Below are 27,808 nucleotides of genomic sequence, written 5' to 3' on the forward strand. Positions count from 1 at the left end.
TCGGTCGGAGAGGCTCCCAATTCGCCTTTTTTTTTTTTTTGGGTTAATTTTTTGTTTTTGTTTTTATTTTTTTAATTAATTTTTTTTTTCACCTTTTAAACCGTTTGTTGACAGACACTACCAACCGATTCCCTTTCTCTCTCTTTCTCTCTGTCTCATACACAGAGGAAAAATTATATATATATATATATAATGTATAAATATTATTGATTTTATACGAAAAAAAAAAAATAGGTGATTAAAATGGGAATTGATAAATTAAAGACGTAAATAATAAACCCAGAAAAAAAAAAAAAAACATTCTTCAACATTCTTCAATCTCTTCCTTCCTCTACCAGGTATTTGGGTTTTTTTTCCAATCGCTGGTTTGTATCGCTCTTTGAATTTTGTTTTTATTTTTAATTTTTTTTTTTAATTTTGGAAGAATGCCGGTTTTTGTATACGTGGGTTTGCTTTGTAATTTCTATACTCGTGACTCTATGTCGGCATTTACGTTCGTCGGTTCTGAAATTTTAGGGTTTTGATTTTGCAGAGGAGAAGTCAAAGGAATGCGATTCTAGGGTTTTTATGCGCTTAAGATTGCTCTGACGGCTTCAACAGGTTTCTTTTTTTATTTTTATTTTTTGATTTTTTATTTTTTTGTCGGCTTCTTTGTTATACGAAGGAGACGGGTTGGAATAAAGAGAGTTAGGGTTTGATTGGAGGTGATTGGGTCTAGCATTGTTTTGCTGTTGTGATTATGTTTGTATTAGAGTTCGTTTTTGATCGTTTTCACGGTATTTAGAGTGATGGGTTTGGAGTGATGGGTTTGCGGTAGTTTGAGAAAAAAGAGAAAAAATTGATTTAGTCGAGATGGGATCGTGTGAGGATTCTGTTACCTTGGAGGAACCTCCTTCGTGCCTGTCCAATGCTGAGCAGAATTTATGCTTGGAGTTTTCGAGGCTATCTGGTCCCCAGCAGCAGTCGTGCTCAGAGCTTTGTAACCCTTTAATTGATCCTATTGTTGACCCAACAGGTGGGCCTGATCAGTGTTCGGAGATATATGAGAATGATAATACCGGTTGTTCGAGTTCTAGTGATGTTACAGTCAATAGAGATGGGATGGTGGGTGGGAATGAAAATGCAGATGTTTTGGCAGTGGAGAATATGTTGAAAAATCAATGTGGGGATGGTGGGGATTGTTTGAATGAGAATCGGGGTGACAATGATATTTGCAATATGGAAAATGCTGCTTTGGAATGCTTGAAGGATGATGGGCTTCAAATTGAGGATGGTTTGACATGTTTATCAGTGCAATGTGAGCTTCCTTCGGCTGTTACTGATTCACCAAGAATTTGTGATCAACAGGATGGGGATTGTTTGAATGATAATAGGAGTGACAATGATGTTTACAATATGGAAAGTGCTGGGGAGTGCTTGAAGGATGACAGACTTCAAATTGAGGATGGCTTGACAAGTTTATTGGTGCACTGTGAGCTTCCCTTGGAAGCTTCAGCAATGACTGGTTCACAAAGAATTTATGATCAACAGGATGGGGATTGTTGGAATGATAATCGAAGTGACAGTGATATTTGCAATGTGGAAAGTGCTGGGGAGTGCTTGAAGGATGATGGGCTTCAAGTTGAGAATGGTTTGACAAGTTCACCAGTTTGCTGTGAGCTTCCCTTGGAAGCTTCAGCTGTGACTGGTTCACCAAAAATTTGTGGTCAACAGGATGAGGAGGAAAATAAAGGTAGTAGTTGTCTCTGTGGTGAAGAAGGGGTCATCGAAAAGAAAGCTGATGTTTTAGCAGGGTTAAAGACCGATTTGTGTGAGCAAGTATCACCGTTGCAGGTCTGTGAAACACCTTTGGAATCAGTATCCAGTGATACTGTTCAACAAAATAAGCAGGATTTTAAGAGCATTGATCATCCCTCTGAAAATTTGTATGGGAAAATTGTTGTTTCAGATGCTGGGATTGAAGCTGACGTCTTCAATGACATGTCGTTTTTAAATATTGGTGAAATGCCTTCAGAAGTACATACAGTTGAAGAAATGAATGATTGTAATGGGAAGAATGATCAGAAGGATGACCATGATATTGGTCTCTTTGTTGAAAGAGTTGCAGAGGTTGATGGAATTAAGAGTAACCTTGATGCATGCATCCAAATATCATCTTCATCAAGTTGCCAGGAAAGCTTGGAAAATTTATATATGTCTGAGTGCCTGAGCTTTTCTGCCCTACAGAATGAGCAGATGAATGATAATAGTAGTCCCTCAGCCAAAAAGGATATAGTGACTGTGGGGGAGAAAATTGATTTTACAACTGATGTAAAAGATGAAATTGACACCCAGATATTACCTCTGGAAAAAAACACTTGCAACTTTACAGAAGGTTCTTCTGGTGTAGCTTCTGACTGTATTGTTGAGAACTCCATTTCTCCAAAGTCTTGTCAACCCTTGGTTATTGTCAATACTGATTCACCTAGGATGTTAAATATACATGATCAACTTGGGAATGATGTTTCTGGTCCTACTGATTCTTGCAATGCAGTTGACTGTTGTCAACCAGCAGATAATGAAGTAAAAGATAGTTTGAAAGTTGATTTTGTTGTTGAGAACAAATGTTGTGATGTTGTGTCATCATCCTCTCGAAGAAGTAGTCAAAGAGGTAAAGCAAAACGTAAGACCAAGACGAAAAAGGCCGCAAGGAAATGCAGGAGTACAGATAAAGCGTCAACCTCTCAAGGAAGTATCAAGCTTTGCCTAACTGCTAGAAAGAAGAGAAGCTCTCTGTCCAAACCAGCTAGATCATCTATCTGGGGATTGTTGGGAAATATTACACAACTTTTTGAGAACTGTAATGGGCTTGAGTTGATTCAAGTTCATAATCGAGGTTTGCAGAAATCAAAGGGTGGCAAAAAAATTAGAAAGTGGAATAAGAGTGGAGGGGCTGGTGGAAGTTCTAATACAAAATGTTCTACTCCGACTAATGGTTTACGTTTGAAGGTTAAAATGGGGAAAGTTGGTCAAAATTGTATTAGCTTCACAGTTCCTGAGGTTGTCCATACCTTACCATTTGGTACTGCTATTAGTGGTGAATGTAGAACTGAGTCCTGCCCAAGGAATGGCTTGGGATCTCCAAAGTTAGTCAGCTCTATTGATGATGAATTGAGGAATGGTGAAACTGTTAGGCAGTTGAAGTTTTTCACCAACGAGCAAGAGAAGGAAAAGAATTGTGCAGATGCTTCAATTCTCGATGCTCAACTTGCTAATAGGGACTTGGAAGGCAATGTGATTACAGAGAAGCTAGCTGGAGATTTGAGGGCCAATTTTGTAGTGGGTGAAGAAGCATCAGGAATACTAAGTGATAGTAGGTGTAAAGATCCTGGGACCTCCCCTGATTCAGAAGTTATCGACTTGATTCCAAATGTCCATGTTGATTTGAGACCTAATGAAGATTTACACGCTACAGTTTTGACTCCTCCCAATGATTTTGTTGCACCTGTAGATCTTACCAGCAGTAAGAGAGGAAAGAAGAAAAATAAGGTTTCAGGTGCAGGTAATTGCATTGTGGAAGATGGATCACCGTGCCCTGTTAGAATAAACAAAAGTAAGCCATCAAAGCGACGTGGAAAAAGACAGAATTCTAGTGATGGCATTTGCTCCACGGAGACTCTTACGTCATCTGCTAGTGCAAATGCTTCAAGCAACTCATCAAGTAACAAGGAGATATCTAAGGAATCATTGCATTTGTCAGGAGAGACTGAACTTGGTGTTTCTGCAGAGGCATCTAAAATAGAAAGCAGTACAGAAGCTAAAACACAATGCAACCTAGATGCTAGCCTTGGGTTGTCAAAGTCACAGAAGTCTAAGAATTCTCTTTCCGCTGCTAAAACCAAGGGACGTGCAATTCCTAAGAGCAGGTCCAAAGGCTCTGTCTCAGGAAGTAAGCGAGTGAATGCCCGCAGAAAAAAGGAAACCCAAAGGAGGTCTGTTAGTAAGAAGAAAACCAAGGAGAAAACTGCTTGTGATCAGGTTGTTGGCAAAGTGGAAAGTGACCTAGAAGAAGGTATGCATTTAATTCTTGTATGGGCATCTATGTTACTAAATATCTGTCACACATGATCATTGCCATCATTATCATTATTGCTCAATGTTTTCATGTTTCTATTGTCAATGCTTTATGTTTAGGCATGCTTGAAAAATTGAAAAAAGAAAGCTGTTTCTGACCGTACATGCATTAATGGTGTAGGAAATTGCTTTGTAGATGACACTGGAAAAACACACTCTGACAGCAATATTGCATCTGGTGGTCCTGTTGAGCAATATTTGCCCCCAAATAATGCTTGGGCACGCTGCGATGATTGTCTTAAATGGCGGCGTATACCTGCTGAACTTGCCGATTCTATTGAAGAAACTAAATGCACATGGTACAGCATCATTCATACCTTGTTAGATCATTATAAGGATTCTAACTGCGCAGAAACTATAAGACATGTTATATAGCTCATTTTATTTTATTTTATAAATTTTATATTTGTGTTTGCTTTATTAAACCACTAGTTATGCAATTTATTTTTATTTGCAAACTATATCTGCAGGATCATTACTCTTCATTTGTATTTAGATGGAATCGATATATACATGTAGGATCATTAAACTTCTGCATTATGATATGATATTTAGAGACTTGGTTTAAAAGTGAAAGGCTAGGCAACTTAGAAGCAATTAACTCTTGGTAGGGTATAATCTATTGGTTTGCTTTAGGAGTTTTTATTAGTATCTTTGATTTGCCACTTTATGGTTTGCTACAGGCAGCAAATCATATATTTCTCCAAGTTATTTAAAACTGAGGCAGTCATATGGATTTCCCTAAGCAATCTTTGGTTGTAAAATGGTATAAAGGCTTAGGATTGTTGCCTTCTAGTGATAGTGATTTATCTAAAAAACCAGCCATTTTTTTTGAAGTTCTGTAATGTTCCATTGATAATCTAATCATACATCTTCTAGTTTCTTGAACTGAATTTTCATTTTAGCTTGATTGGATTGCAAATGACATAAGAATCATCCTTTTGGGCCTTTTGTGATTGATCTTCACAACTTCTTTGAGACTTTTCAATCAAAATCATAGGAACGTACATGGTTAACCGATAGTTTCCATTTATACATTTATGCTTGGAGTAGATCTACTTTTCTAGAGGAGATCATTTAATCATCATTTGCAAAAAACAAGTCAAATCTTTTCTAGTGACCTTTGCTGCACATAAATGTACGAATATCTCAGAGTCATCTTGCTATGAATTAATATGCTTATCAGCATGGATATGGTTGCTTATGAATGAATTGTAAAAATTGTAACTATTTTGATCTTGTACACAATTCTTTCATGTATTTCTGAATCATCTTTTTTGAATTTTACTCTAAATCTTCCTTGATATTTTGTTATTTCTGATCCATTTTTAAAGGACCTGCAAGGACAACATGGATAAAGCCTTTGCTTGTTGCTCAATCCCTCAAGAGAAGTCAAATGCTGAAATTAATGCAGAGTTGGAACTATCAGATGCCTCAGGTGAAGAAGATGCTTCTGGAACCCGATTAAATCAAAAGGGGTTGGAATGCAGGCGTCCAACATGTATGTGTTATCTGCTTCTGTAGATATAAGATTGTGTCGAGCCTGAGAACATGAGCCTGAATGTTCACTCTCTCTCTCTCTCTCTCTCTCTCTCTCTCTCTCTCTCTGTGGCATCTGCATACAACACACAAATACTACATCAGCATATGCATGTTACTATATATATATGTATATATACACATATAAATGTTTTTTCTGATAGAATGCGTGTATATATATTCATTTAGATGCAGACACAAATAGACACATGCATGGTTTTTTTGGTTCTGATATTTTTGGTGCACTGCAGTTTCACAAGAGAATGTCATACGTATCAGAACTAATCAGTTCCTACACCGTAGTCGTAAAACGCAGACTATTGATGAGGTTGTTACTTTATTGAATTTTTATTTTTTGACTGGATCATTTTGATATTTTATGTTTGGTATATTTTTGGCCGATTGGTGAAGAACTAAATTTTTTATTTCACAAAATTAGATATTTGTTTTTTTGAGATTCATATGCTCCACTTGCAAATACTAGTCTTTTGACATGTTGATTCCAGAAACAAGACCAAGAAGATGCCAGTACATACTCTTTTATTGGATCTATAATAACTTGGATGCATGTTCATTAGATCTATGAGATCTTGGATATATTATATATATATATATATATATATGTATATATGAATGTATTTCTGTTTGGATGAATTTATGGTTGAAGAACCAAGACAAAAAAATTATTATGATTTATGCTGTTAACAATCATGTTTAGGCATGTTGAAGAAAATGTATAGAAATATTCAAAAACAATTTCTATTTTTAAAGTTGATTAGATTTTGCATTATTTTAAGTAATTTATATTGTTGTTATGGATGGACAATAGCATGCCCATTGGTGTCTGGGTGGTTCGTCTCATGAAGAAGAATGGTTGTATAATCATTGAATTTGACATTTATTAGACTAGTAATGGTTTAAACTTGGATTTTTGTCATGCATGGTTGAACAAGGCTGCATTTAGAGGAAAATATTATCATTTCCACCTTGGAACTGGCATAGGGAAAATACAGACACGCCTTAAGCAAGGTGTTACTTTTCATCTTATGCAGAAAATTGGCACCCTCCTAGTGAAACTAAATGGAATAATTTCTTTTCAACAATATTAATTGTACCTCTTTGACTATGGATTAATGTGCTGTTGGAAATGCTTAACCTTGCAATATAAAATGTGAAAAACTCTATATATTATAGTTTGGAAATGTTTCTGCCTATTTAGAGTTGTGTCTTGATGTAGACAAGTCAGATGCCTCTTTCTTGTGGTTAAACCTTGTTATGGTGTAGGTGGGTTCATGCCTTCAAGGATTTTAAAATTCCTCCCAATGCAGCCTAGCTTTTGAAGGCTTAACTTCTTTTTTTTTATTGAAATGAATATGGATTTATGATACTTCCTCATTCGTAAATTGATTCTAAAGTTAGGCTAGTTTGTTGTAAAATTTTTTGGTGGATTTTGTGGCTTTTTGGTCATAGTCTTAATCATCTAGTTTTATTTACACTGAAATTTAAATCAGATAATGGTCTGCCATTGCAAACGACCTTCTGATGGCTCATTTGGTTGTGGAGATGACTGCCTGAATCGTGTGCTTAACATTGAATGTGTGCAAGGAGCTTGTCCATGTGGAGACCTCTGCTCAAATCAACAGGTTTGTCAGCCATTTCTTGTAGTGATTGTGTTCTTGATTTTCAAAGTCCCTTGTTTTAATCCCTTTGTTTGTTCACAGTTCCAAAAACGCCAGTATGCCAAAGTGGAGAAGTATCCATGTGGGAAAAAGGGTCATGGGCTCAAGTTAAGTCAGGATATATCCAAAGGACAATTTCTTATTGAATATGTTGGGGAGGTAACTTTGAGATATTCATTAAATTTGTGTTATTTAATTCAAATGTGGATTCTATTCATAAGTGATGGTCTCTTTTGGCTAGTTACTGAAGCTGAAACTTATAATGTTCTATAATATTTATGAGATCATGAGTAGAATGTGATTTGGTTTCATATTGGGGTGTAAGGCTATTGTATATAGCTGAAATATGTCAAGTTTTCTCTCTTACAACCCAAGGAATATTTAAAATTTAGATTGATGGTTTTGTAAAGTCAAAGAAAGGGTGTATTAGCAAAATGCTATGGCTTTGTAGTGGGTGATTTGGAATGAAAGATTTAAAAGATTCAAAGAAGATAATAGAAGATTTTTGAAGTAAAAGAGGAGGGTATGCAATTTTTAGGTATTGTGCATCACTGTGGGCCTCTACTTCATCATCGTTTGAAGAGATGCAGTGAAATGTTTTTTAAATTAATGGCAGAGTTTAATATTTTAAGTTTTTTTATTATTATTATTGGTTTTATAAATGAATATGCATTTTGCTATAGGGTTTCTGCTTTTATCTAGTTTTGATGAAGGATGGTTTTGAAATGAAGAAATATTGTTTGGTTGACTTGTTTTTGAATATAAGAAAACAGATAACAGAAAACCATTTTTTACACCTGAACCAAACATAAAAAATTGCATGAATGCATTTCAAGTGTGGTTTTTTTTTTTTTTTTTTTTTTTTTTTTTTTTTTTTTTTTGGCCCTGAAGTTTTTATGTATAAGTGGAAAAGAATGAAGTTTTTTTTGGTGAGGCTACACTTTTCAGTTTTTATGTATAAGTGGAAAAGAATGAAGTTTTGTTGGTAAGACTGCACTTATGACTGCATAGATGGATTTTTAAACAGATTTGATAAACTAACAAAGAGGCAAAAAGCTGAATCCCTTCCTTCAGTAAATGAAGTTAATCATGCAGTGCTAAATGGCTTGAAATTCTGCCCCACTTGTTGCGCTTTACTTTTTTTTTTTTTCTTTTTTTTTTTTTTTTTTTTGTTATCCCTTTTTTTTCCCTTATATTTTTTGGTGGGGTTGAGGGTAGGGGTTGTTTGCGGTTGATTGTTTTGTTTGCGGTAATTTGCGTTCTACACGTTGTCCACATGGATATAATATTACCTATTTCTTTGCCAAGATAATGAATGTATGTCTTACCAGGTGCTTGATATGCATGCTTACGAGGCAAGGCAGAAAGAGTATGCCTTGAAGGGTCATAAGCATTTCTACTTCATGACATTGAATGGCAGTGAGGTTTGTGCCATACTTATATACTTTTTTACTCACACATTAATTGAGCCTTTTGTGATGGGTTTTTGGCAAATTTATGAGTAGCATATGCATGTTCCAAATATTCATTAAATCTAGTTGGAAAAGAAGCAATAATGGAACATTTCTGCCTTGAACCAGAAAAAAGGAAGGGCTGGTTTTTTGTCATGCATGTTTGTCGATGATCTAAATTATTTATTTTCTATTTTTTTTACTGTTTCAAGGAATTCTCATTCTATTTAGTAAAGTGTAATGCTTCTTATACTATTAAGTAAATTTTATTGGAAAATAAAAATGTAATATGTCCTTATTGCTTATAGTTAGGAGAGAAGTGCAGAATCCTTTAATAGTTGTTAGCTAATGTTATAAGAGTTTTGTCTAGCATGACATAGACAAATTATTCTCATCCACTTTTAATATATGTTAATTTACTTGTTTATGCTAAATCTTATAAGATATTATGTTTCTATTCCCACATGGCATCTTCCGAAGCTATTAAGATGCCTTGTAGGACTAAGCTTGTTGCCTAAAATTAAACTTTTTCTTTAATAGCATTGTTCCACTTACATCTTTTTTTTTTTTTTTTTTTTTTTTTTTGGGGGGGGGTATATCAGCTTTTATATTTGTCCTCTTTCTGGTATCAGTTACTCTTTTTAACCTAATACATAATGGTTGACTAGGTTAATCTTTTTAGCTCATCTTTCATATTAGATAATTGTGCTTCTTTTCTATTGTGTCTGATTATCTTTCATAGATTGTTTGACTATGATAGACCATTCATGTTTTCCACATTTTATATCAGGTAATAGATGCATGCGTAAAGGGAAATCTGGGACGTTTCATCAACCATAGTTGTGATCCAAATTGTCGCACGGAAAAGGTGATTAAATATCAGCTCTTATCTTTGTGATTTGTATATTGAATGAGTTTATTCTCAATATATCATTTGTTGGTCTTGATGAGCTCTTTTCCTTTCTTCCATGGGTGGATGGTTATTAGTTGGGGGAGAAATAGTCTCTAAGCCACTATCGCCCCCTTTGTTAAGAGAAAAGTGCATCACCTTGCTAGAAAGAACTATGGTTTTCTGATGCATCTATGTGGATCTCCATTCTCTTGCACTGGGGAGCTTAAATTTTGTAAAATGCCTAGTATTGTGTTATTGTCTAGTTCTTTAGTTGCGGTTCTTCTTCTTCTCTTTTTTTTTTTTTTTTTTTTTTTTTTTTTTTTTTTTCTTTTGTCTTTCCATGTCTCATGTATCTTGGGGGACCAATATCCTCTAAACAACCATTGCCCCCTTTGTTAAGGGGAGTAGTATCTTCTGGCTACAGAGCTACAGAGGACTGTGGTTGTCTGATGCATCTATGTGGATTGTGATTCTCTAGGATTGGTTAGTTTAGATGTTGGAAAACATTTATCATGGAGTCTGTTATTGTCTAGTTTCTCTTGTTGCAGTTGTTCCCTACTCTGTTTTTGTTTTGTTTTGTTTGTTTTGTTTTCTTTTTTGGTTTTTGTTTTTGTTTTTTGTTTTTTTGAAATTTATTATTATTATTATTTTATGCCTCTTGTATCCCGGATACTCCCACTGTTTTTTGGGACTATTTTGGAAAGAATAGTTCTGATACATATAATGGAAAATGAATTTTTCATATTTAGGTATTGGATGGGTTGTTGCAATTTTTTAGAGAGAATTGTAAATCAAGGCTTAGAAATGTATCTTTGTCACCTTTATGCCTCAAGTTGTGAAGCATAGGTTGCACACATGAACTTTTTTTATGATTCATCCTTTTCTTAATATATGAAAGATTCTATTATGTTTTGTTGTAAGGATAATAATCATAATATTTTTATTCTATGGGTTATTTGTCACTAAAAATAGATCTGACAGACTCGATTTGCTTTTTTATTTTTTATTTTTTTAGTATTTCAGATAAATATAGAGTCCGTTTGGTATAGCTGATGAAAATAGAGCTTTTTAGTCTGTAGAGCTTTATATAATAGATCTTTTTGAAAAGAGCTTTTATTAAAAAGTTAATAAGTGTTGGGTTGTAAATAAAAAGGCTGCGTTAAATGTTCAATGAGTTTCCATATAAGCTAAAAAAGCTACAATAAATGCTCATTAAATTTCCATAGAAGCTAAAAATAAGAGCTTTTCTAGAGAAGCACAAAATTTGGGCTAAAAGAAGCTGTTTTTTTTGTCAACAAGTGCTTGTTGACTTTTGCCAAATATCCTTATTTTTTAACAAAAAAGCTTTTAGCCTTCAAGTAGAGCTTTTGACCCCAAAAAAAAGCTCGACCATAATTCTTTTTCGGTGCACAAAATAATGCTTATATAGTATTTCTGTTTAATTTGTCTGATTGATATAACATAAACGTATTTAATGTTTCTAGTATTCTGACGTATCATAATATAGCTGCTTCCTTCATAGTCATGTATTTGTGTGTAAAAACTTATCTTAGTGAATATTGAAGGCGAACCTGAATCCTGTAAATAGGGAGAGTTTAAACGGATAGTAGCAAAATTATTTACCCTAAAGTTCAAGACCTCACATGTTAGTTGCTTTGCTTGAGCTATGCTTCTTTGAAAGCTTGCTTTTAAGTTTTATTTCTTTTATGTTCTACCTAATTTTGTAATTTTTGTTCAACAGTGGATGGTGAATGGAGAAATTTGTATAGGACTATTTGCACTGAGAGATATAAAGAAGGTAATTTCTTGCACGTAGCATTGTTATTTTCATGCTTAGAACTTTTCTGTGGAGTTTATTTTTTGTCATATTGATTTTAACCATGCAGTTTGTGAGAAATCAAGTTGAAGTTGTAAAGGTTTTATGTGGTAGAATAATCATTCAATTCACTGGGGTTTAAGTCTTATGAGTCACTCCCTGATCATTGAATCACTGCAGTGCCCTTGTATATGGATGGTCCTTGGGGAATCAACATTTTATTGTTAATACTAATTGTAAAACCTCCGTGTAGAAATCCTGAATAATTACCTCCCATGTGCTTGTTTGACTCTTTTTTTTTTTTTTTTTTTCCTCGCTCTTTTGTATTATTTTTAGAGAAAATATATATGTTTATTTATTTTGCTTGCATTGGTTCTAAAAACTTTTTCATCTTAATCATGCAATATCTGATATCTTAGTTTTAATTAGGTCTTTAAAATCCAAAAGAAAAATAAAATCTAAAGGAAAAAAGAGATATTATTAAGGAAAAGATGGAGAAAGATGAGACTTGATTTTGTGGGTAATGAGGTTCTAATGGCTTGTTGCATACATTTGCCTCTGTACCCGCTGTTTGTAGCTAGAGTCTTCTTCTTTCTACTTTGCTTTATGCATTCATAATCATTGCTCTATGTTAAACTCTTCTGTTGGGGCTGCTTGTTTTTATCTGTGACAGGGTGAAGAGGTGACATTTGACTACAATTATGTAAGGGTATTTGGGGCAGCTGCCCAAAAATGTTATTGTGGTTCAAATCAATGCCGCGGTTATATAGGTGGTGATCCTCTTAATTCTGATGTCATTGTTCAAGATGATTCGGATGATGAATTTCCAGAGCCTGTGATGCTTCCTGAGGATTGTGAAACTGAAGATAGCTTGGATAATCTAAAGCCTAAAGGCAGTTCCTCCCATGGAGTGGTAATGCAAACAGAAAACAAACATGGAAGGGATAAATCAATAACTGCAATTGAGAAATTAGAAATTACTAAAGGAAAAGAGGATTCCATGAATCAATCTACGTCTGATATTTCCCATACAAATGATGCACTGGAGGTGAATGATTTACAGGGAAAATTACCATCTTCTGCCCAACCTTTTGAAACTTCTCAACAGGCTGATGATGCAACTAGTAAGCCAATGTCTGTTCAGCAAGAGATTACCATAGAAGAGGAAAACATGGAAAAGTCCTTGAGCTCTTCTCCAAGACTGGAGATTGCTTCTCAAATTAAAATGGTTTCCAAATCTTTATCTGATGGAGTTGATGGTAATAGGAAATTGAAATCAGATGCTATTGATGATAAGCGGGTTTCTTCTAAAGCACATCATAAAACGAAAACTTCCCATTCAGCCACTTTTGTTAAGAAAGGAAAAGTTAAGCATGTTCTCCCAAATGCTGCCAAAGTTCAGGTGACAGCCAACAAATCTCAGGTGCTTGCTGTCAAACCTAAAAAATTAATAGAAGGTGCTAGCCGTATTGAATCAGGTCAGCTATTCTTCTTGTACTTATTATTAGAAGAGTATCGAATAGGCTGATTAGCTTAATTGTTAACAACCCTTAATTCTTGCAGTTGAGGAGAAACTTAATGAGCTACTGGATACTGAAGGGGGAATAAGCAAGAGGAAAGTAAGTAGCTAAAAAATATGGTGTTTACAATTTTTTTAGAATGTGAAACTTATAAGCATGCTGGATTCTCTTATGTCTGTTTGCATTTTCTTTTTGGCCACTAACCTGAGTGGCGTTTTCCCCTGATGATTCATTTTGGTTTTATTATTATATTTTTTCTGGAAAAAATACTCACCTTTCAATTTTCTTTTAGTGATAGTTTTTTGTAACCTGATATTTTTCCAGTGAATGCTACTTCTAGTGAAGCCTATTATCATTTCCTTCTCGTGGATAATTTGGCCTCTTTTATTTTCTTTTCTAATCCAAAAAACAAAAAGAAAAGTAAAAAAATTATTTTAGCCTCTATGATTGATCTTTTTGTCTGTTCTGGTTATTCCTGCTGTGCATTGTAATTTAGGGACTTCATATCGGAAAGTTGCATCGCTTTTTTACAGGATGCCACTAAAGGATACTTGAAGCTTCTTCTTCTTACTGCTGCATCAGGTGATAGTGCCAATGGTGAAGCAATTCAGAGGTCATTTTAGAATCTCTTTATATGATTATCTAAGTTGAAAAACAATTCAAGTTATTTTTGTTATATATGTGTAGTTAATCTTCATAAAAGTTATTTTCTTTGCAGCAACCGAGATCTTTCGATGATCCTTGATGCCCTTTTAAAAACAAAATCACGGGTGGTATTGATTGATATCCTTAACAAAAATGGTAGTGTATCCTTTGTATTGTTTCATAGCCCTGAAATGTGTTTCTTCATTGCTGGAAATGTCAATTCGTTATGTTTGTTCTCCCTATTTTTTAGCTAATAAATGTTTCTCTCAATTAGGTTTGAGAATGTTACACAACATAATGAAACAGTACAGACGAGACTTCAAAAAGATACCGATCCTCCGGAAGCTTCTCAAGGTGCTTGCACTGCCACTAGATTCGATGCTAATGGATTTAAAGTTTTTAGTTATATTTTGCAATAATTTGAATATTGATACTCTCTTTATCTGTCTTACATCTTAGTTGCAGTGTTTTTCTATACATTGGAAAAATTGGACATAAATGAGATCTAATCTTGTGAAATTAAATTAGACAAGAAGTAATGTTCACTCTGTCTCCTATGGAAGAAAAAAGATTGGTTCACTTACATGATGAGTTATGGGGTCAAATACCTGCTACTTGTTTGACACTGCAAAATAGGGTTTGTATGAGATGTTTTCGAGTATGAAATTCAATTGAAATATTTCGTCTGTAAAGAAATAAGATATGCTGAGCTTTCTTGTCCACTTAAAAAGGGCAAAATAAGTTCCCCTAGATTAATATATGTCTTTGGTTTCTAAAATGAATTTACAGAATAGAAGTTGTAGAGTTTTTTTAACTTCAACATTGTAATTGTGTGTACATGAAGCTTCTTATAATGTCAAGGCTTTCTGTTGCAATCCATTTATTAAGAAATTCCAGAACTGAAGTCACAATTTTAACCCCAGAAAGTTTCTTGATCTCGTATATGAGGTTTGGTTAGAGAGGTTGAAGATTAGATGAGTAGAATTTTCAATAGTACCTTATGGATTGAACTCTTCATATGTTTAAGAGATGAGATGGGTGGGTTTTACTCCTTGACAATGTGCATCATTGGTTTGATCCCGACAGAGGTATATCATTTTGGAAGTGATCCTCCTTTACTGAGGTTTCATTTCTTTTTTGAGGCAGCTGTCCTTCATAAGATCCCAACTTATGATATTTTGTTTGGGATGTGTGTGTCATTGTCAATTGGTGCTGAATTGTTGTTTCATAGCTTGGAGTTTTGGAATATGCTTTCTCTAGTTTGGTGTCAATTGTCTGTAGTTTCCTTGCATTCCGGTTGGAGTGGATATTTGGTAGGACTTAATGAGCAACTAGCTCAGAAGATGGGTGTTTAGTTCTTGTTTTTGATGTTTTGTGCATGTCGCTGAATGTTTCAGCGAGGAGTTGAGTTTTCTGAAGCTCAATGGACTCTGCTGCATTGATGATGGAGGCCGATGTGATAGGCTTTTCTTCTCAGATTTTTTTTTTTTTTTCTATTTTTCATTTATTTTTTTGAGGAAATAATTCTTTCAGTATTGATGTCTTCCATTCTAGAAGTCTGGCGGGTCTGGGTTGGGCATTTTACTATAAACATTTGTACTTGTGATGGAGAGAAGCTTAGAGGAGGTAAAAGAAAGTAAAAGTCAGTCTTGAGGGTTTTCTGTTAACCTTGTAATATTTTGAACTTGTATAAATATGGAAAGGAGATATAACATTTATATTTTATTTATTTGTCTTAAGATTTACCAATTGTTCTGGTATTTTAATATGTGAGTGTAGCATACAGCATCCTGTGTTGTGTATTGTAAGATGCAGAATACATTTCTCTTTGCACTGTTGTCTGCTAAAGTCCAAGTCGCAGTATGCCCTTAGGCCTCTGAGGTGGTAAATTGTGGAACTTGGTTTAGCTTCTGAGGTACTAATGGTTAAAATAAATGTATATTACTATTCACTTCATAACATTAGCATATATATGTACAGGCCACTTATTTTTATGAAACGTGTAAAAATTATGTTATAAAATTGGGTAGGTGGGAGCCTAACCTGCAACTTATCTGGTTTACTGCTTGAAATCAGGCTATACAGTTGGTTCAGTTGAATTAAACAATTTTTAGAATGATATGGAACATAATTGTTCTGGGTAGGTGGTTCCTTTTTTTTTTTTTTTTTCCTCTCTCTCTCTCTCTCTCTTTCTTCTTCTTCTTCTTCTTTTGTGTGGATTATTATCAACTACTTGTTGAAAGTTTGTTACATTGGATAAAATGGTGGTCAAATTTTGAGAGTACAGCATGCTTGCTGCTAACTGATCATTTCTGCAGGTCCTGGAGTATTTGGCTGTGAGGGAGATTCTATCAACCGAACATATTAATGGAGGTCCTCCCTGCCCTGGAATGGAGAGGTTAGGAAACTTCACTGGTTTTTATCTCTGAATGGCCTAATATTCTATTCCAGTATGTGGATCTCCTTTTCTTTTTCTTTGGCTGGTGACTATGCCTGTGTATTTCGAAAATTTGTAATTGCATTTCTGTCAGGTGTTAATTACTTGTGTTGTGAATGAAACTCAGCTATATTGATGATCAAACAATAAAGCTTGTAACGTGTAGGAAGGGTGAAAAAAAATAGCATCGCCTTCCTGACCATTCCCAATGCCTTCCCAAAGATCTGAAATGTAGGATTTTCTGAATTGAATAATAGAAACGGGGGAAATAGATATCACTGTTGATGTTGTTTATGGGATTTAATACTTTTTTGGCTATTCTATAGCAAAGTGTTTCTTCTTGTCTAGTAAAATCCAGGTTGTTACTTAAAGATAATGCAAGTTTAGTAGCTTTATGAAGACCTGGAAAGCATATAGACTCTATTGGACTATATCTCTTAAAGATAGTTTGAATTTTTTCTTGCGTTATTTTGGATTTATGCAATAGTTGTAAAATGAAGGAAAATCAAGAAACATTTTTAACCAATTATTTAGAAGCCCAGTCTCATTCCCTTTTGTTGGTGTTGAAAAAAGTTGCATATGCTGATGGATGGATGTACTCTATAACTACTTTCCATGATAAAAATTTTTGTTTCCACAAACTCTTAAACTAGTATACTTTATGCTTTTCAGGTATTGTTTCCTTAAAATCTTAAGTGGGTCCCTTCTCTACTATTAATTTTTGTACTAAATAGTAAACATCCACATAATAACTAGATTTGATTAAGGATAATTATGGCCTGTGTGTTCTTGTTGTTCCCATAACAAATGAAAAAGGATCTTGCATGTCTTGGTCTCCAGCCAGTTTGCAGCTGTTAATTTCTGAAATGCAATTGAGGATCTTGTTTGTTAATTAAGTTCATTATTTACTTTGGTTGGTTTATTTTCTTGAACATATCCCTTACATGTTATGTTTATGTGCAGCTTTAGGGAGTCGATGCTATCACTAACAGAACATGATGACAAACAGGTATTATGTCAGACTAACTCTTTTTTTCTTTTTTCTTTTTTCTTTTTTCTTTTTTTTTTTTTTTTTTTTTTTTTTTTTTTCTTCCTCGAAATTCCTTTTAAGATGCTATAATAATTTAGTATTTTATGTTTTACTGCACAAATTGCTTGGAGCTTCACTTGATGCTATTTATTATCCTTATGACACATTGATATATGATTGGATATTCTTGTGTGGCTTTACATGTGTTGAATATACACATTCAGGTCCATCAAATAGCAAGAAACTTTAGAGATAGATGGATCCCAAGACCTATCAGAAAACCTAACTTTGTAGACAGGGATGATGGCAAGACAGAATTTCACAGGAGTTCAAACAGCTATAGGTTTTCTCATAATAACTGGCGTGATCAGGGTGGAAGACCTACAGAAGCAATAGACTGTGTCAAGCAGTCAACAGTTGCAACACCTGTGGTGGATGCAGGTGTTCAGGAAGGCTGCTCTGCACCTTCTATAGGTGATTGCCCTACCAGTGGGACAAAAACTCGCAAGCGTAAAAGCCGATGGGATCAGCCTGCAGAGATAAAACCGGAGTTAAGTTCTCTTCAACACAAGGAGCAGAAGATGGACTCTACATCCGTTAAACAGTTTGAATCTAGCTCATTGCCTGGGATTGGTGCAGTGGCAGCAGATTATCAGGACAAGGTGAGCAGAGAGGAAAAAAATTGCTCTCATCGTGTACATGATCATCATCAGGTCAAGGAAGCCCATATGGCTCATGATGGAAGGCATAGCATCCCTGAGGATATTCCACCAGGGTTTTCATCTCCCCTCAAGAAGGCTTTGGTTTCACCAATTGCGCCACTGATGGTACACAATTCAATGTGTCCTGATATGGTGATTGGGCAGCCACAGGAGAAATTTGTATCTCGTTTACCTGTCTCATATGGAATCCCACTTTCTATCATGCAGCAATATGGGACTCCCCATGTAGGAAGTATGGTTATTGCACCTGGCATGCCTTTCATTCCTTTTCCACCACTACCCCCCTATCCCCGTGATAACAAAAACCCTTCACCTTCACTTGCTTTCAACCATATGACAGCTAATGAACCTGCAGAAGAAGCACAACTAGATGGCTGTATTCCTGCAACTTCCCACTCTGAAGAAAGTTCTCCTAGTACAACCGGTGACAGACCAGATGCGGATATTCCATTAACGCACAATCAAAATACTGCTAAACGAGGAAGGGAAACCTCATGCGATTTGGGCAGGAGGTATTTTAAACAGCAAAAATGGAATAATTCGAAATCAGTGCCCCCATGGCTAAGGAATAGGCTTGGATGCATGGGAAATGCAAGAGGTGGGTCAAACGGTGTAGGCATAGGAAAAGTAACAAATGAGCTTAGAAGTACATATTGTTCAGAGGATTTAAGCTGTAAGGCTGAAAAAGCTGGAAATAATTTTTATCAGCATTCAGAGCACCAAAATCAACATTGATTTATAGGAAGAGCAACTGATTTTCTTTATACTTTGATGTATCCCCAATTCTTTGTTTCTGGGTTTACAATTCTCAATGAAAATTAATTTAATATCCAAATCCCAGTCCCTGTATTGAATTTTTATTGCTAACCTCCAGGAAAAGAAAGTTACTCCCGTTTGGTGATGTACTCTTACACAAGATGATCAATCCTGTTGCACCTCAAAGAAGTAGGTATTTTTTGTTCATGTGATTCTTACAGGAATTGAAAATTATGAAAAACTTTAGGATTTTATTTTATATGTTTCTTGTTTTTCTTTTCCTGCTAATATTGTGAAACAATTATTTGTATTATTTAGTGGTAACTTTGGCATTTGGAAAGACGGTGCACTTGATATTACAAAAACTCTGTTAATCACATTCATATAACAATAGTTTTATTTTTGCCACATATGAAAACCGCTATGCTTTTATGTGGAAGCCAAAGGTCTTCTCTCTCTCTCTCTCTCTCTCTCTCTCTCTCTGGTTCATTTTTCTTTTGCAGTTTGCTTTTAAGTTCTCTTCCTTTTCCAATCTTTAATAGAATTTAGAATTTGCAGTTTCATAGAGATCGAAAGTTGCTATGATGGTCAAAGTTGCCTTTGTTCACTGTGATTGTTGTAGTATTATTAGATCCTTTTTTGTCTTTATAAAGAAAGATTTTGACAGAAAGACGTATGCAAAGTAAAATTTCTAAACCAGGTTACCAAGACCTCTATTTTTATTTATTTATTTATTTATTTTGGGAATCTAAACTGGTGTATTGGCTTTTTGCCAAAAACATGATGAGGCTGCTCGTTTATACTCCTGACAAATTTTGAAGAAACAGATAGGTTACAGATAGGTTAAAGAGTATTAAGTTTCAATGTACAGATTTTTTTGACGGTTCAGTAAATGTTTTCATGATTTCGTATTTGATGATCTCAAAAGGAAACTCATTGTTGCCAGGACCTCAAAATTTGCTTTTGCATATTAAGTGGGTGACACATACAGGTAAAGTTATTGTAGTTTATTCCATTACTGAACAAAAATTTTCTTGCAAGTAACCAGTTTCTAGCCAGCTATTTTACATGATTCATATATATCAATGCAACCAAACCATACACTAGCAATGCTTGTTTCTTCTTTTGTAGTTCAATTTTGTTGAATGTTTGGAGATATTTTCACACTCATTTATATAAACAAGAAATCCCATAAATATTTCAGGCTTCTGTAAAAAGCATCAAAATGATTCAACTCAGAAATATGTTTCTTTGTTTCTGTTTAAACCTTTAAACCAATATAATTGTATTCCATTCAATGCATATGCATATCTTCCAGTAAAAGTAAGAAGAAAATGCCAAAAAAGAAACTAATACGTACACTTGAAATTTCTTTTACAGCATCGAACGGTAACCACTCCATTTGTTTTTTCCCGATTTATTCAACTCATATTATCAAAATCTTCTTAGCATAGTTCTTGCACGAACCAAGAACCAGGTTTTCATCAATGTTTTGTATCTCCTCCACCCATTAAAATGCTTGCCAATCACCTTCTTGTAACTAGGTCTCTGCTGCACCAAAATCCAGTACTCAGCGATGTTTGGCCTGTTACGGATGTGCTCCTCCTCCAAATTCAAAAGCGCCAAGCGACCCAGCAAGGGAATGAACATCACATCTGCCATGGTAAACTCTTCCCCTGCTAAATAAGCTGTTTCATTGAGCTGTGTTTCGACTTCATCAAGAAGTCTAATGAGATGTTCCTTCTCCCGCTTCAAAGTATCTGGGTTTTTCAACTTCTCTTCCATCTCATATGCTTCTTTTAACTTACGATGGTAGGCACCTGCCAAATCAGGAGACTCAGCCATTCGAGCTATAACCACCCGTCTTATGAATTTGGAAACATAGTTGCGGTACTTCTCTGGGATGTGCAAAAGCGTGAAATACTTAGAATTCCATTCTTGTATTTTCTGCATCCATTCAATGACTTCTCTGGTGCTAAATGCGACATTATCACCGCCTGAGGAGACAACCGCAATCCTTTCCACATAACTGAAAAATTATGCAGCACTTTAAAATCTTTTTTGTCCCCAAAAAATGAGAAAGAAAACAAAAAATGAAAGAAATAAGCAAAACCAGTAACAATCCCATTACTTTTTTTCATTCTCTCTTTTTTTTAAAAAAAAATTTATTCAAAAACAAATTTGTAACAAAAGGTTTGATGATACATACTGAATTATCTCAATAGTGTTAAAAATAATGTGGCCACCATTCTGAAAAACGGGGAGTTTTGCACTTGGATTCATCCTGAAGAATGAGGCATCCATGTTCTTGCCAGTTATAGGATTTACATGGTATGATGTGTAATCGATGCCTTTTTCTTCCAAAGCGAGTCTAACTCTTTGGCTGTTCAAAGTGTATGGATGGTGATATAGTTGCATGGTTTCAGTTTCATCAGCTTTGTAGGATATACAAGTAGCATGAAGAATTGAGGTCTGCAACTGAACAACACACAGAAGATCAATAACATGTCTTACTATTCTCCGATAATTTTTCTCAAAGCCACCAAACAAGAGACTAATTTAATTTGTTTCACATCATGTCCATGGATGATATTACAATCAGATAAAACACACCAATGATAATATTAAGCAAACATAGGGATAAGGGTAATTTTCCCTATCAATGATATAGACAAGATGTAGAAGAACATTCTTTATAGTTTGTGCCTCTATGTATCATGGTTTAGATAAAGCGAAATTGGTGGGTACCATAAAACTACATTAGAATACGTAATTTCATAATCTATGAATTTTTTTTTTTTTGGGAAACAAATCATCTATATGTGATAATAAGAATAGCTAGCATATCTTATGAGCAAAATATAGTATCTTTCTCTTCTTAACAATACAACTTTGTCCAAGATCTGCTAGGACCACAAGATTTTGCATGGAATTCCAGAGTTTTGCTTTTGTATTGTGTATTGGATGTGTGAAAAATATGCATACAGAATAAGAATTTAAATATAAATCAAATATTCAAGAATCAAGTATTACCATTTAAATTTCACTGTTAAACTACCAAAATAAAAGACCAGGACGATAACCCAGAAAGCAAGTTCAACAACCACAACCAAAAACCTGACAGATTAAAAAAACTGCAAACCCACATACAGATAGTGCATAAAATCTATTATATATACATATCATAACACAAAACGAACAAAGTACTATAAAAGATTAGAGAGTTGCTAAGAAAGAACAAGCTCAAATTTCAATTAAAAAACAAGAGATAATTTGGAGAAGTTTAATTCCAAGACCAAGAAAAAAAAAAAAAAAAAAAAAAAGAACAGGGGAATTCAGACAAGACAAGGACGACATGCACAACCAATTCAACAACAACAGTTCAAAAACTAACAGAATGCAGATACAAAAACTCTTCAAGCCCTTTTTACCAATTGCAGCCAAATTGAATAAGGCGTTCCAATTGCATAAGCTCCTAAAAAACCAACCAAAACCTATGCTCTAATCAAATTCACAACAAGTTTCAACCGAATATCATATTAAGACAACAAACTCAACATCAGAAAAAACCAAAACAAAAAAACAGATTCAAAAAAACAAAAACCAAAAACTTGAAGTAAAAGTATGAGTCAACTGTGGTTTACCTCGAAAACTGCAAGCTATTTTTTATTTTTTATTTTCTCAAACTGTTTGGAAACAGAGGAAAAAATAAATTAAAAAAAAAAAGAAAAAAAGAAAAGAAAATAAAAGAAAACGCTGTTGCTTAGGGCTTTTGAGATTTGTGCTGTGAGAGACTATGTGCAGGCAAATAAAAAAAAAAAAAAAAAAAAAAAAACTCAAAAAGGGCGTTGAAAAGGTGAAAGAAAGATGAACCAAAAGAATCAGAACAAATTACAACTGGAAACTCTTAGCTCACTGTTCCCCACTTGGAAAGTGCTTTAGATTTTAATCTGCCAAAGATTTTACATACTCGCTCTTCCTTAATGACACGTGTCCACATGTACTTTCCCAAGTTGATTCCGCCACGTCACTCCGCACATTTCAATTTTCAACCCGTAATATATTTATAAAAAGAAAAAATTACAACCACATTTCTCTTTTTTCTTTTTTTTTTTTTTTTTTTTGGAGGGAGTTTGCTTAGATACTGAGAGTACGATCTAAGCGGAGATTTATATTTGCAATCATTGTCTGAAACTGTCCTTGAGGGGGACACCATATTACCACTTTTGTCAATTGAATGACATCAAGTTTTACAGACAGATTTTATAGTTGAAATTAATACCAAAATTAATTTTTGGTTACTATAATACTCACACCATAAAACTTCATAACAACGTTGTATTAAATACAAAAATAACAGCATTTCCTTTTTCTTTTTTTTTTTATTTATTCTTTCATTTGTTTATAAAAAAAATTTCTACTGTATAATAAGACCGATAATATAATCCAATATTATTTATTTATGAATAACATGTTATATAATTTAAAGATCATGTTTTATTTTGCGGAATGATCTTACCATGCTTTTGAAATAGTGGTCCTACACTAGAAAATACCTTGGTTATAAATTTGGCTGGCAACTAACCAAAACATGAAGCTTCTGGAGTGTCATGATGGGATAATCATAGATTTTACTATAAAAGCAAGAAATAAACTCATCATAGGAAAGCTGAAGAATATATGGCCCATGGGATGAGTTTGTGTAAAGGCTACTTTTGGGTAAAGAAAAGCAACGTTATTTATTTATAACATGGTGCTTGTTAATGATCCAATAAAAAGCAAGACTTTTAGTATAGTACAAGAACAGCTAATTAGAAGATGTTCTTACCCATAAAAAAATTTAAAAATAAATAAATAGTGTTTTTTTCTTCTTAAAAAGAAAAAAGAAAAAAAAAAGAAAAGAAAAAAAAAAAGACGGTCAAAGAAGGCAGTTGGTGCCTTGTGAAAAGCAGTGAGACAGGCTGTTTTAGCCTCTCATATCTCTCTCATATGGCGCTGATGGGGTTGGGAGCACATGCTGGTGCTGAAACAATACATAGATTATTGAGATTGCGTCATTTTTGCTATTCATTATAAAGATGAGGCTCAAAATTATTTGGGTTAAGACAATTCATACAAAGAAAGTCAATTTTGTGGATTCCAAAATATATTTGTAAACAGTTTGATATGTGAAATTTATTAAATTAAACAACTCTCATCTTAAGTTTAATATCATGAAATCTTTTTTTTTTTTTTCCTTTTTTTGTTAATATAGGGTACTATCTAACTTTGATTTTGATAACTTTTATTTTGATAATATATGACACTTAAAGAATTAGTAGAAGAAGTTTTATTAAATGTATGATTATAAAGTAATTGTTTAGCAAGGAAAAAAAAATTGTGAATGAGTTAGTTATGGTTTGATTGGAGGGACAGTTCGATGGCTTGGCTTAAACCATTATTTGCTAATGATTTTTGAATTAAGATTGGTTTGGTCTCTTCAAAATTTGAAAGGTTAGTTCTTTTCACTTTAATAGATCTGAAGAGTATTTTGATTTTGTATTTTTTTTTATTCTGTTTATATATTTTTATTGGGTCAATAATATAATGTCATTTCATATAAAAATAATTACTTTGTTCTTAATTAGTTCTCTTTGCTATACTCTTAAAATAAGCTGACATTGTATTGATTAGTTCAGACAATAGTGAAGACAACATAATAAGAACTAGGATCTTAATCTTTATACACACTCCTATAAAAGATGGTTTAGGCGCTCAAATTAGTTATTAGAGGATTGTGTGTAGAGTCCAAAATGGTGTTGCAAAGATAACTCACATTTACAATGCAAAAGAACTAGTTTAGGGGTTTTTTTGAAAAATAGCTATCGTACAAATGAAAACTTGAAAAATAGCAAGTTTTTTTTTTTTATAAAAAAAATAACCCAATTTTAACCGATCTATACCAAATAATATCTTTTTTCTTTTCTTTTATTTTTTATTTCTTTTCTCTATAAAAACGCATGTGTTTTTTTTTTTTTTTCTTTGCTTTTCTTTCTACTTTCCCTTTCGAACACAGCCTCTACGCTCTCAACACCACTGATATCGCCTCGCTTCGTTCCTCCGAACTTGAAGAGTTCGTCAAAGGTTAGCCTCTCCTTCTCTATTTCCACAGATTTTCTCCATTTTCGAATCTCAGCACTCTAGAACGTGTGCTTCTCCATGTTATGTTTGGGGCTCTAATGGGAATGGGATCGGTGCTTCTCGTGTGGGTGTTGATGGCAAGGTTTTTACAAAAGGCTATCAATCCCCAATCTAGTTGGACCAACCCTCAACTTTGTCTTTATTAGTTGATTACTCTTCTTCTTCTTCTTCTTTTTTCTTTTGGTGTTCTCTAGTTGGGTATGTGGTGAAAACATATGTGATTTTTGTCGCTGTTTTTTTATTCCATTGATGTAGGAAGAAAATAACAAAAAAAGAAAAAGAAGAAGATAAAAGCAGTGATAAATTACTTATACCTATAGATAAAAAAGTAATTGAAGAAATGAACATTAAAAAATAACTCATTTTCAGTATATCTCTCTCTCTCTATATATATATATATATAATATGTTAATATATTTGTATGTTCATTATTAAGAATTGTTTTTCACAATACGTAGCAAAATGAATGCTCCTCTCTTGGAGCACTTCCCTAATCACATTATTACCTCTTGGCTTGTGTTGCTTTGCATTTCTTTGCCTCTATATTTTTTGATAAGTGTATGTTGAAAATTTTGGTGACAAGAATTGAATTAATAAAACCAATTCTCATAGCATATTTTTAACTTGTTAATTAGTTCATTAAATTTCTTCATTTGTTTATGAATAGTTGTGGTCGAATAGTTTTTACAACTAGTTTAAGCTTATGAACATGAATACATAATTTTAGCATTAGACCAAACCTATGGATATACAAGTATATAGGTGTATGTAAGTCTTTCTTTTTTAACTTTTGAATTGCATGGCAAAACATTAAAAACTGTATAGTAGATAAATATATTAAAAAATCAGATCTATGTTATAATCTTTTTATTTTTTTAATATTGATATGTATATTATAATATATTATAATACCCATAAGAGATATGAAGACACTCTATATATATAATTCTTTTTTTGACAATACATACATATATATATATATATAGATTGAAATGTTCATTCTATTTATTTATTTTATTGATTTTTATTTTTTTTGTTGGGCTCGGGCATTTGAAAATGAAACCCAAAAAAAAAAATTCAAAAACCCAATTTCATAATATCTAAGAGAGTCCACACATAGAGTAGTCTGTGGGTAGAGAGAAAAAAGAAAAAAAAATATATATATATATATATATACATATACGTTTGTGTGTGTGTGTGTGTATAGGATTCATATTAGTTCATTTTATGATAGAGAAAAACCATTGCCTACACATGCTTCACAATCTCAGAGTGCTATGCAATTTATTTCTAACAAGTGTATCCTTTGATCTGTTCGATAAGGAGCTGTTTTGTGTCACCATTTGAACACAGCTAGCAAAACACACCATTGCCGTTGCCACTTCGACCGAAATTGTCGTCCCATTCGTCAGCTTCATAGAAGAACCAGTTTTTGGAAAATTGTCCTCCCTCCCTGTGTCTGTGCGGCTTTGTTTGAGAACCCAAGTTTGATACAATTCAAGAAGTTTCCCAGCATAACTCAATGGACGATTGCTGGGTTGTCATCGACGGCAAGGTATCGCTAACCCAGTCATCCATGGTTTCTCTTTGCCTTTACATCAACATGTTTCTATCATCTATGTTTTGTGTTTTGTTTTCTTTCTATCCTTTTTCAATTCTTTGGTGTATGTTTGTGTTTTGGTTTCTAAGAGATTTTGTATGAATTTTGTGCCCGTGTGAAGCAAATAGATTTTATTTGATTATTTTCGTTTGTTTATTTTCATTATCATTTATTTTTTCAGTTTCTTTATCTGGGTATGTGGATTTTTTTTTTTTTCTTCCTAGATCTTTTTGGCCTTTTCAAGAGTTGTAGTTTGGTTATATATCATGTGAATTGGTCCATTGTACATGCATAAAATTAACTCATTTTAGTTTACTTAAGAGATATATAAATATTTAAGTTCTGTTACTAATATTGATTTTTTTATTTTTTTCAACATTGAAGGAGCAAGTGATGGACCGAGCAGAAAATTGAAGCACACAATTTGAGATCGTATAGTTATAAGTGAATGCTGAGAAAATTATAAAAAACAAGGATTTAAAGCTCTCACAAAGACACACACATTCTCAGAGACAGAGAGAGAAAGATAAAGAGATAGAGAAGCATTGGTGGTGGTCTGTCCCCCATTAATGTAAGTTGCTTCTTTAAACAAAAGAAAAAATATTATGAAACTAATTTTGAATTAATGTAACGAATTTATCGTTGAACCTTTATTTGTGCTGCATTGTATGGTTTTTCAACATTATGCTTAATTTTCATAATAGATTATTTTAGAGAAGATAACTCATCTCTTTGTAAATTGTTCAATTTTTAACCTTTGTCGTTATGAGCTATGCTTATGATATTGTATTATTCGATGTGACAATAATGTTTGTGTTGCATTGTTAGAATGTGAAATTAGAGGAGTTTTTGAAGCTGCGTTTTTATTGAATTTAATAGGAGACTTGAATGTAAAACCATAATGTTTGAGGTTGGTTGAAACCATATGTTATCCTTAATAAGCGATATCACATATAACTTTCTATTTCTTTGGTGCTTAAAATATAGTTATTTATGATATATATTGTACATAAAACCCAAAAGCCGATGGTATGTATGGTTGGTATGTTGTCTAATGTATAATGGACACTAATATAGAAAAAATATTGTAGCTTTTAAATCCACTGTCTAATGTATAATGGACACTAATATATAAAAGATATTGTAGCTTTTAAATCCACAATATGCGTTGGTTCTAAAAGTTTCTTAACATTTTTATTATAATTCATTTTTGCACAAAACCGTTAGGTCTAGTTCATTTGCAGTTCATTTGTAGGTTCTGAAAAATTTTCCGACAAGCAAAAGGTTTTCCTCCAATCAAAAAAATATTTCCTCCAGTCGAAAAATGTTTTTCTCCTACTAAAAAATTTTCTCCAGTCGAAAAAAGGATTCCTCTAGTTGGAAGATTGTTTCCAATAGATGTATAAACATCGCTTTTTTCTAAATTTT

At 33.6% G+C, this 27,808-nt stretch overlaps 2 protein-coding genes across 6 annotated transcripts; one reads left to right on the forward strand and one right to left on the reverse strand.

Moving 5' to 3' along the window:
- The first annotated feature begins 67 nt into the window (after positions 1-67).
- Positions 68-18,679, forward strand: LOC107421114 (uncharacterized). Of its 2 annotated transcripts, none has more exons than XM_016030277.4 (18): positions 68-338; positions 533-4,051; positions 4,250-4,412; positions 5,448-5,614; positions 5,904-5,980; positions 7,164-7,295; positions 7,374-7,490; positions 8,663-8,755; positions 9,573-9,650; positions 11,416-11,472; positions 12,164-12,968; positions 13,054-13,109; positions 13,544-13,623; positions 13,729-13,811; positions 13,930-14,009; positions 15,974-16,053; positions 17,056-17,101; positions 17,347-18,679. In XM_016030277.4, exons 2-18 carry the CDS (start codon positions 853-855, stop codon positions 18,577-18,579), a joined length of 6,546 nt encoding a protein of 2,181 aa, XP_015885763.3. In that variant the 5' UTR covers positions 68-338; positions 533-852; the 3' UTR covers positions 18,580-18,679. The 2 variants fall into 2 exon arrangements, with proteins under 2 accessions (XP_015885763.3, XP_015885762.3); XM_016030276.4 differs by having other exon boundaries at positions 71-338; positions 4,235-4,412.
- A 1,127-nt stretch (positions 18,680-19,806) lies between these two features.
- LOC107421115 (glutathione S-transferase TCHQD) lies at positions 19,807-22,497 on the reverse strand. 4 transcript variants are annotated; one of them, XM_016030281.4, is made up of 3 exons: positions 22,245-22,497; positions 20,810-21,072; positions 19,807-20,629 (listed from the first exon to the last, which is right to left on the reverse strand). In XM_016030281.4, exons 2-3 carry the CDS (start codon positions 21,016-21,018, stop codon positions 20,035-20,037), a joined length of 804 nt encoding a protein of 267 aa, XP_015885767.1. In that variant the 5' UTR covers positions 21,019-21,072; positions 22,245-22,497; the 3' UTR covers positions 19,807-20,034. The 4 variants fall into 4 exon arrangements, with proteins under 4 accessions (XP_015885767.1, XP_015885765.1, XP_015885766.1 ...); XM_016030279.4 differs by having other exon boundaries at positions 20,810-21,078; positions 22,245-22,496; XM_016030280.4 differs by lacking the exon at positions 22,245-22,497 and adding an exon at positions 22,032-22,238 and having other exon boundaries at positions 20,810-21,078.
- Between the last annotated feature and the right edge of the window lie 5,311 nt (positions 22,498-27,808).

This window comes from Ziziphus jujuba, chromosome 5 (assembly GCF_031755915.1).
Source record: "Ziziphus jujuba cultivar Dongzao chromosome 5, ASM3175591v1".
Lineage (NCBI taxonomy): Eukaryota > Viridiplantae > Streptophyta > Magnoliopsida > Rosales > Rhamnaceae > Ziziphus > Ziziphus jujuba.

What these genes read in the sequence shown, in the direction of transcription:
- LOC107421114 (XM_016030276.4), top strand. Translation starts at nt 853, where the DNA reads ATGGGATCGTGTGAGGATTCTGTTACCTTGGAGGAACCTCCTTCGTGC. An exon ending in GGAATGCAGGCGTCCAACAT is followed by an intron (nt 5,615 to 5,903) that starts GTATGTGTTATC and finishes GGTGCACTGCAG; the next exon opens with TTTCACAAGAGAATGTCATA. An exon ending in TTATTGAATATGTTGGGGAG is followed by an intron (nt 7,491 to 8,662) that starts GTAACTTTGAGA and finishes ATGTCTTACCAG; the next exon opens with GTGCTTGATATGCATGCTTA.
- LOC107421115 (XM_016030281.4), bottom strand. Translation starts at nt 21,018, where the DNA reads ATGCAACTATATCACCATCCATACACTTTGAACAGCCAAAGAGTTAGA. An exon ending in AACACTATTGAGATAATTCA is followed by an intron (nt 20,630 to 20,809) that starts GTATGTATCATC and finishes ATAATTTTTCAG; the next exon opens with TTATGTGGAAAGGATTGCGG.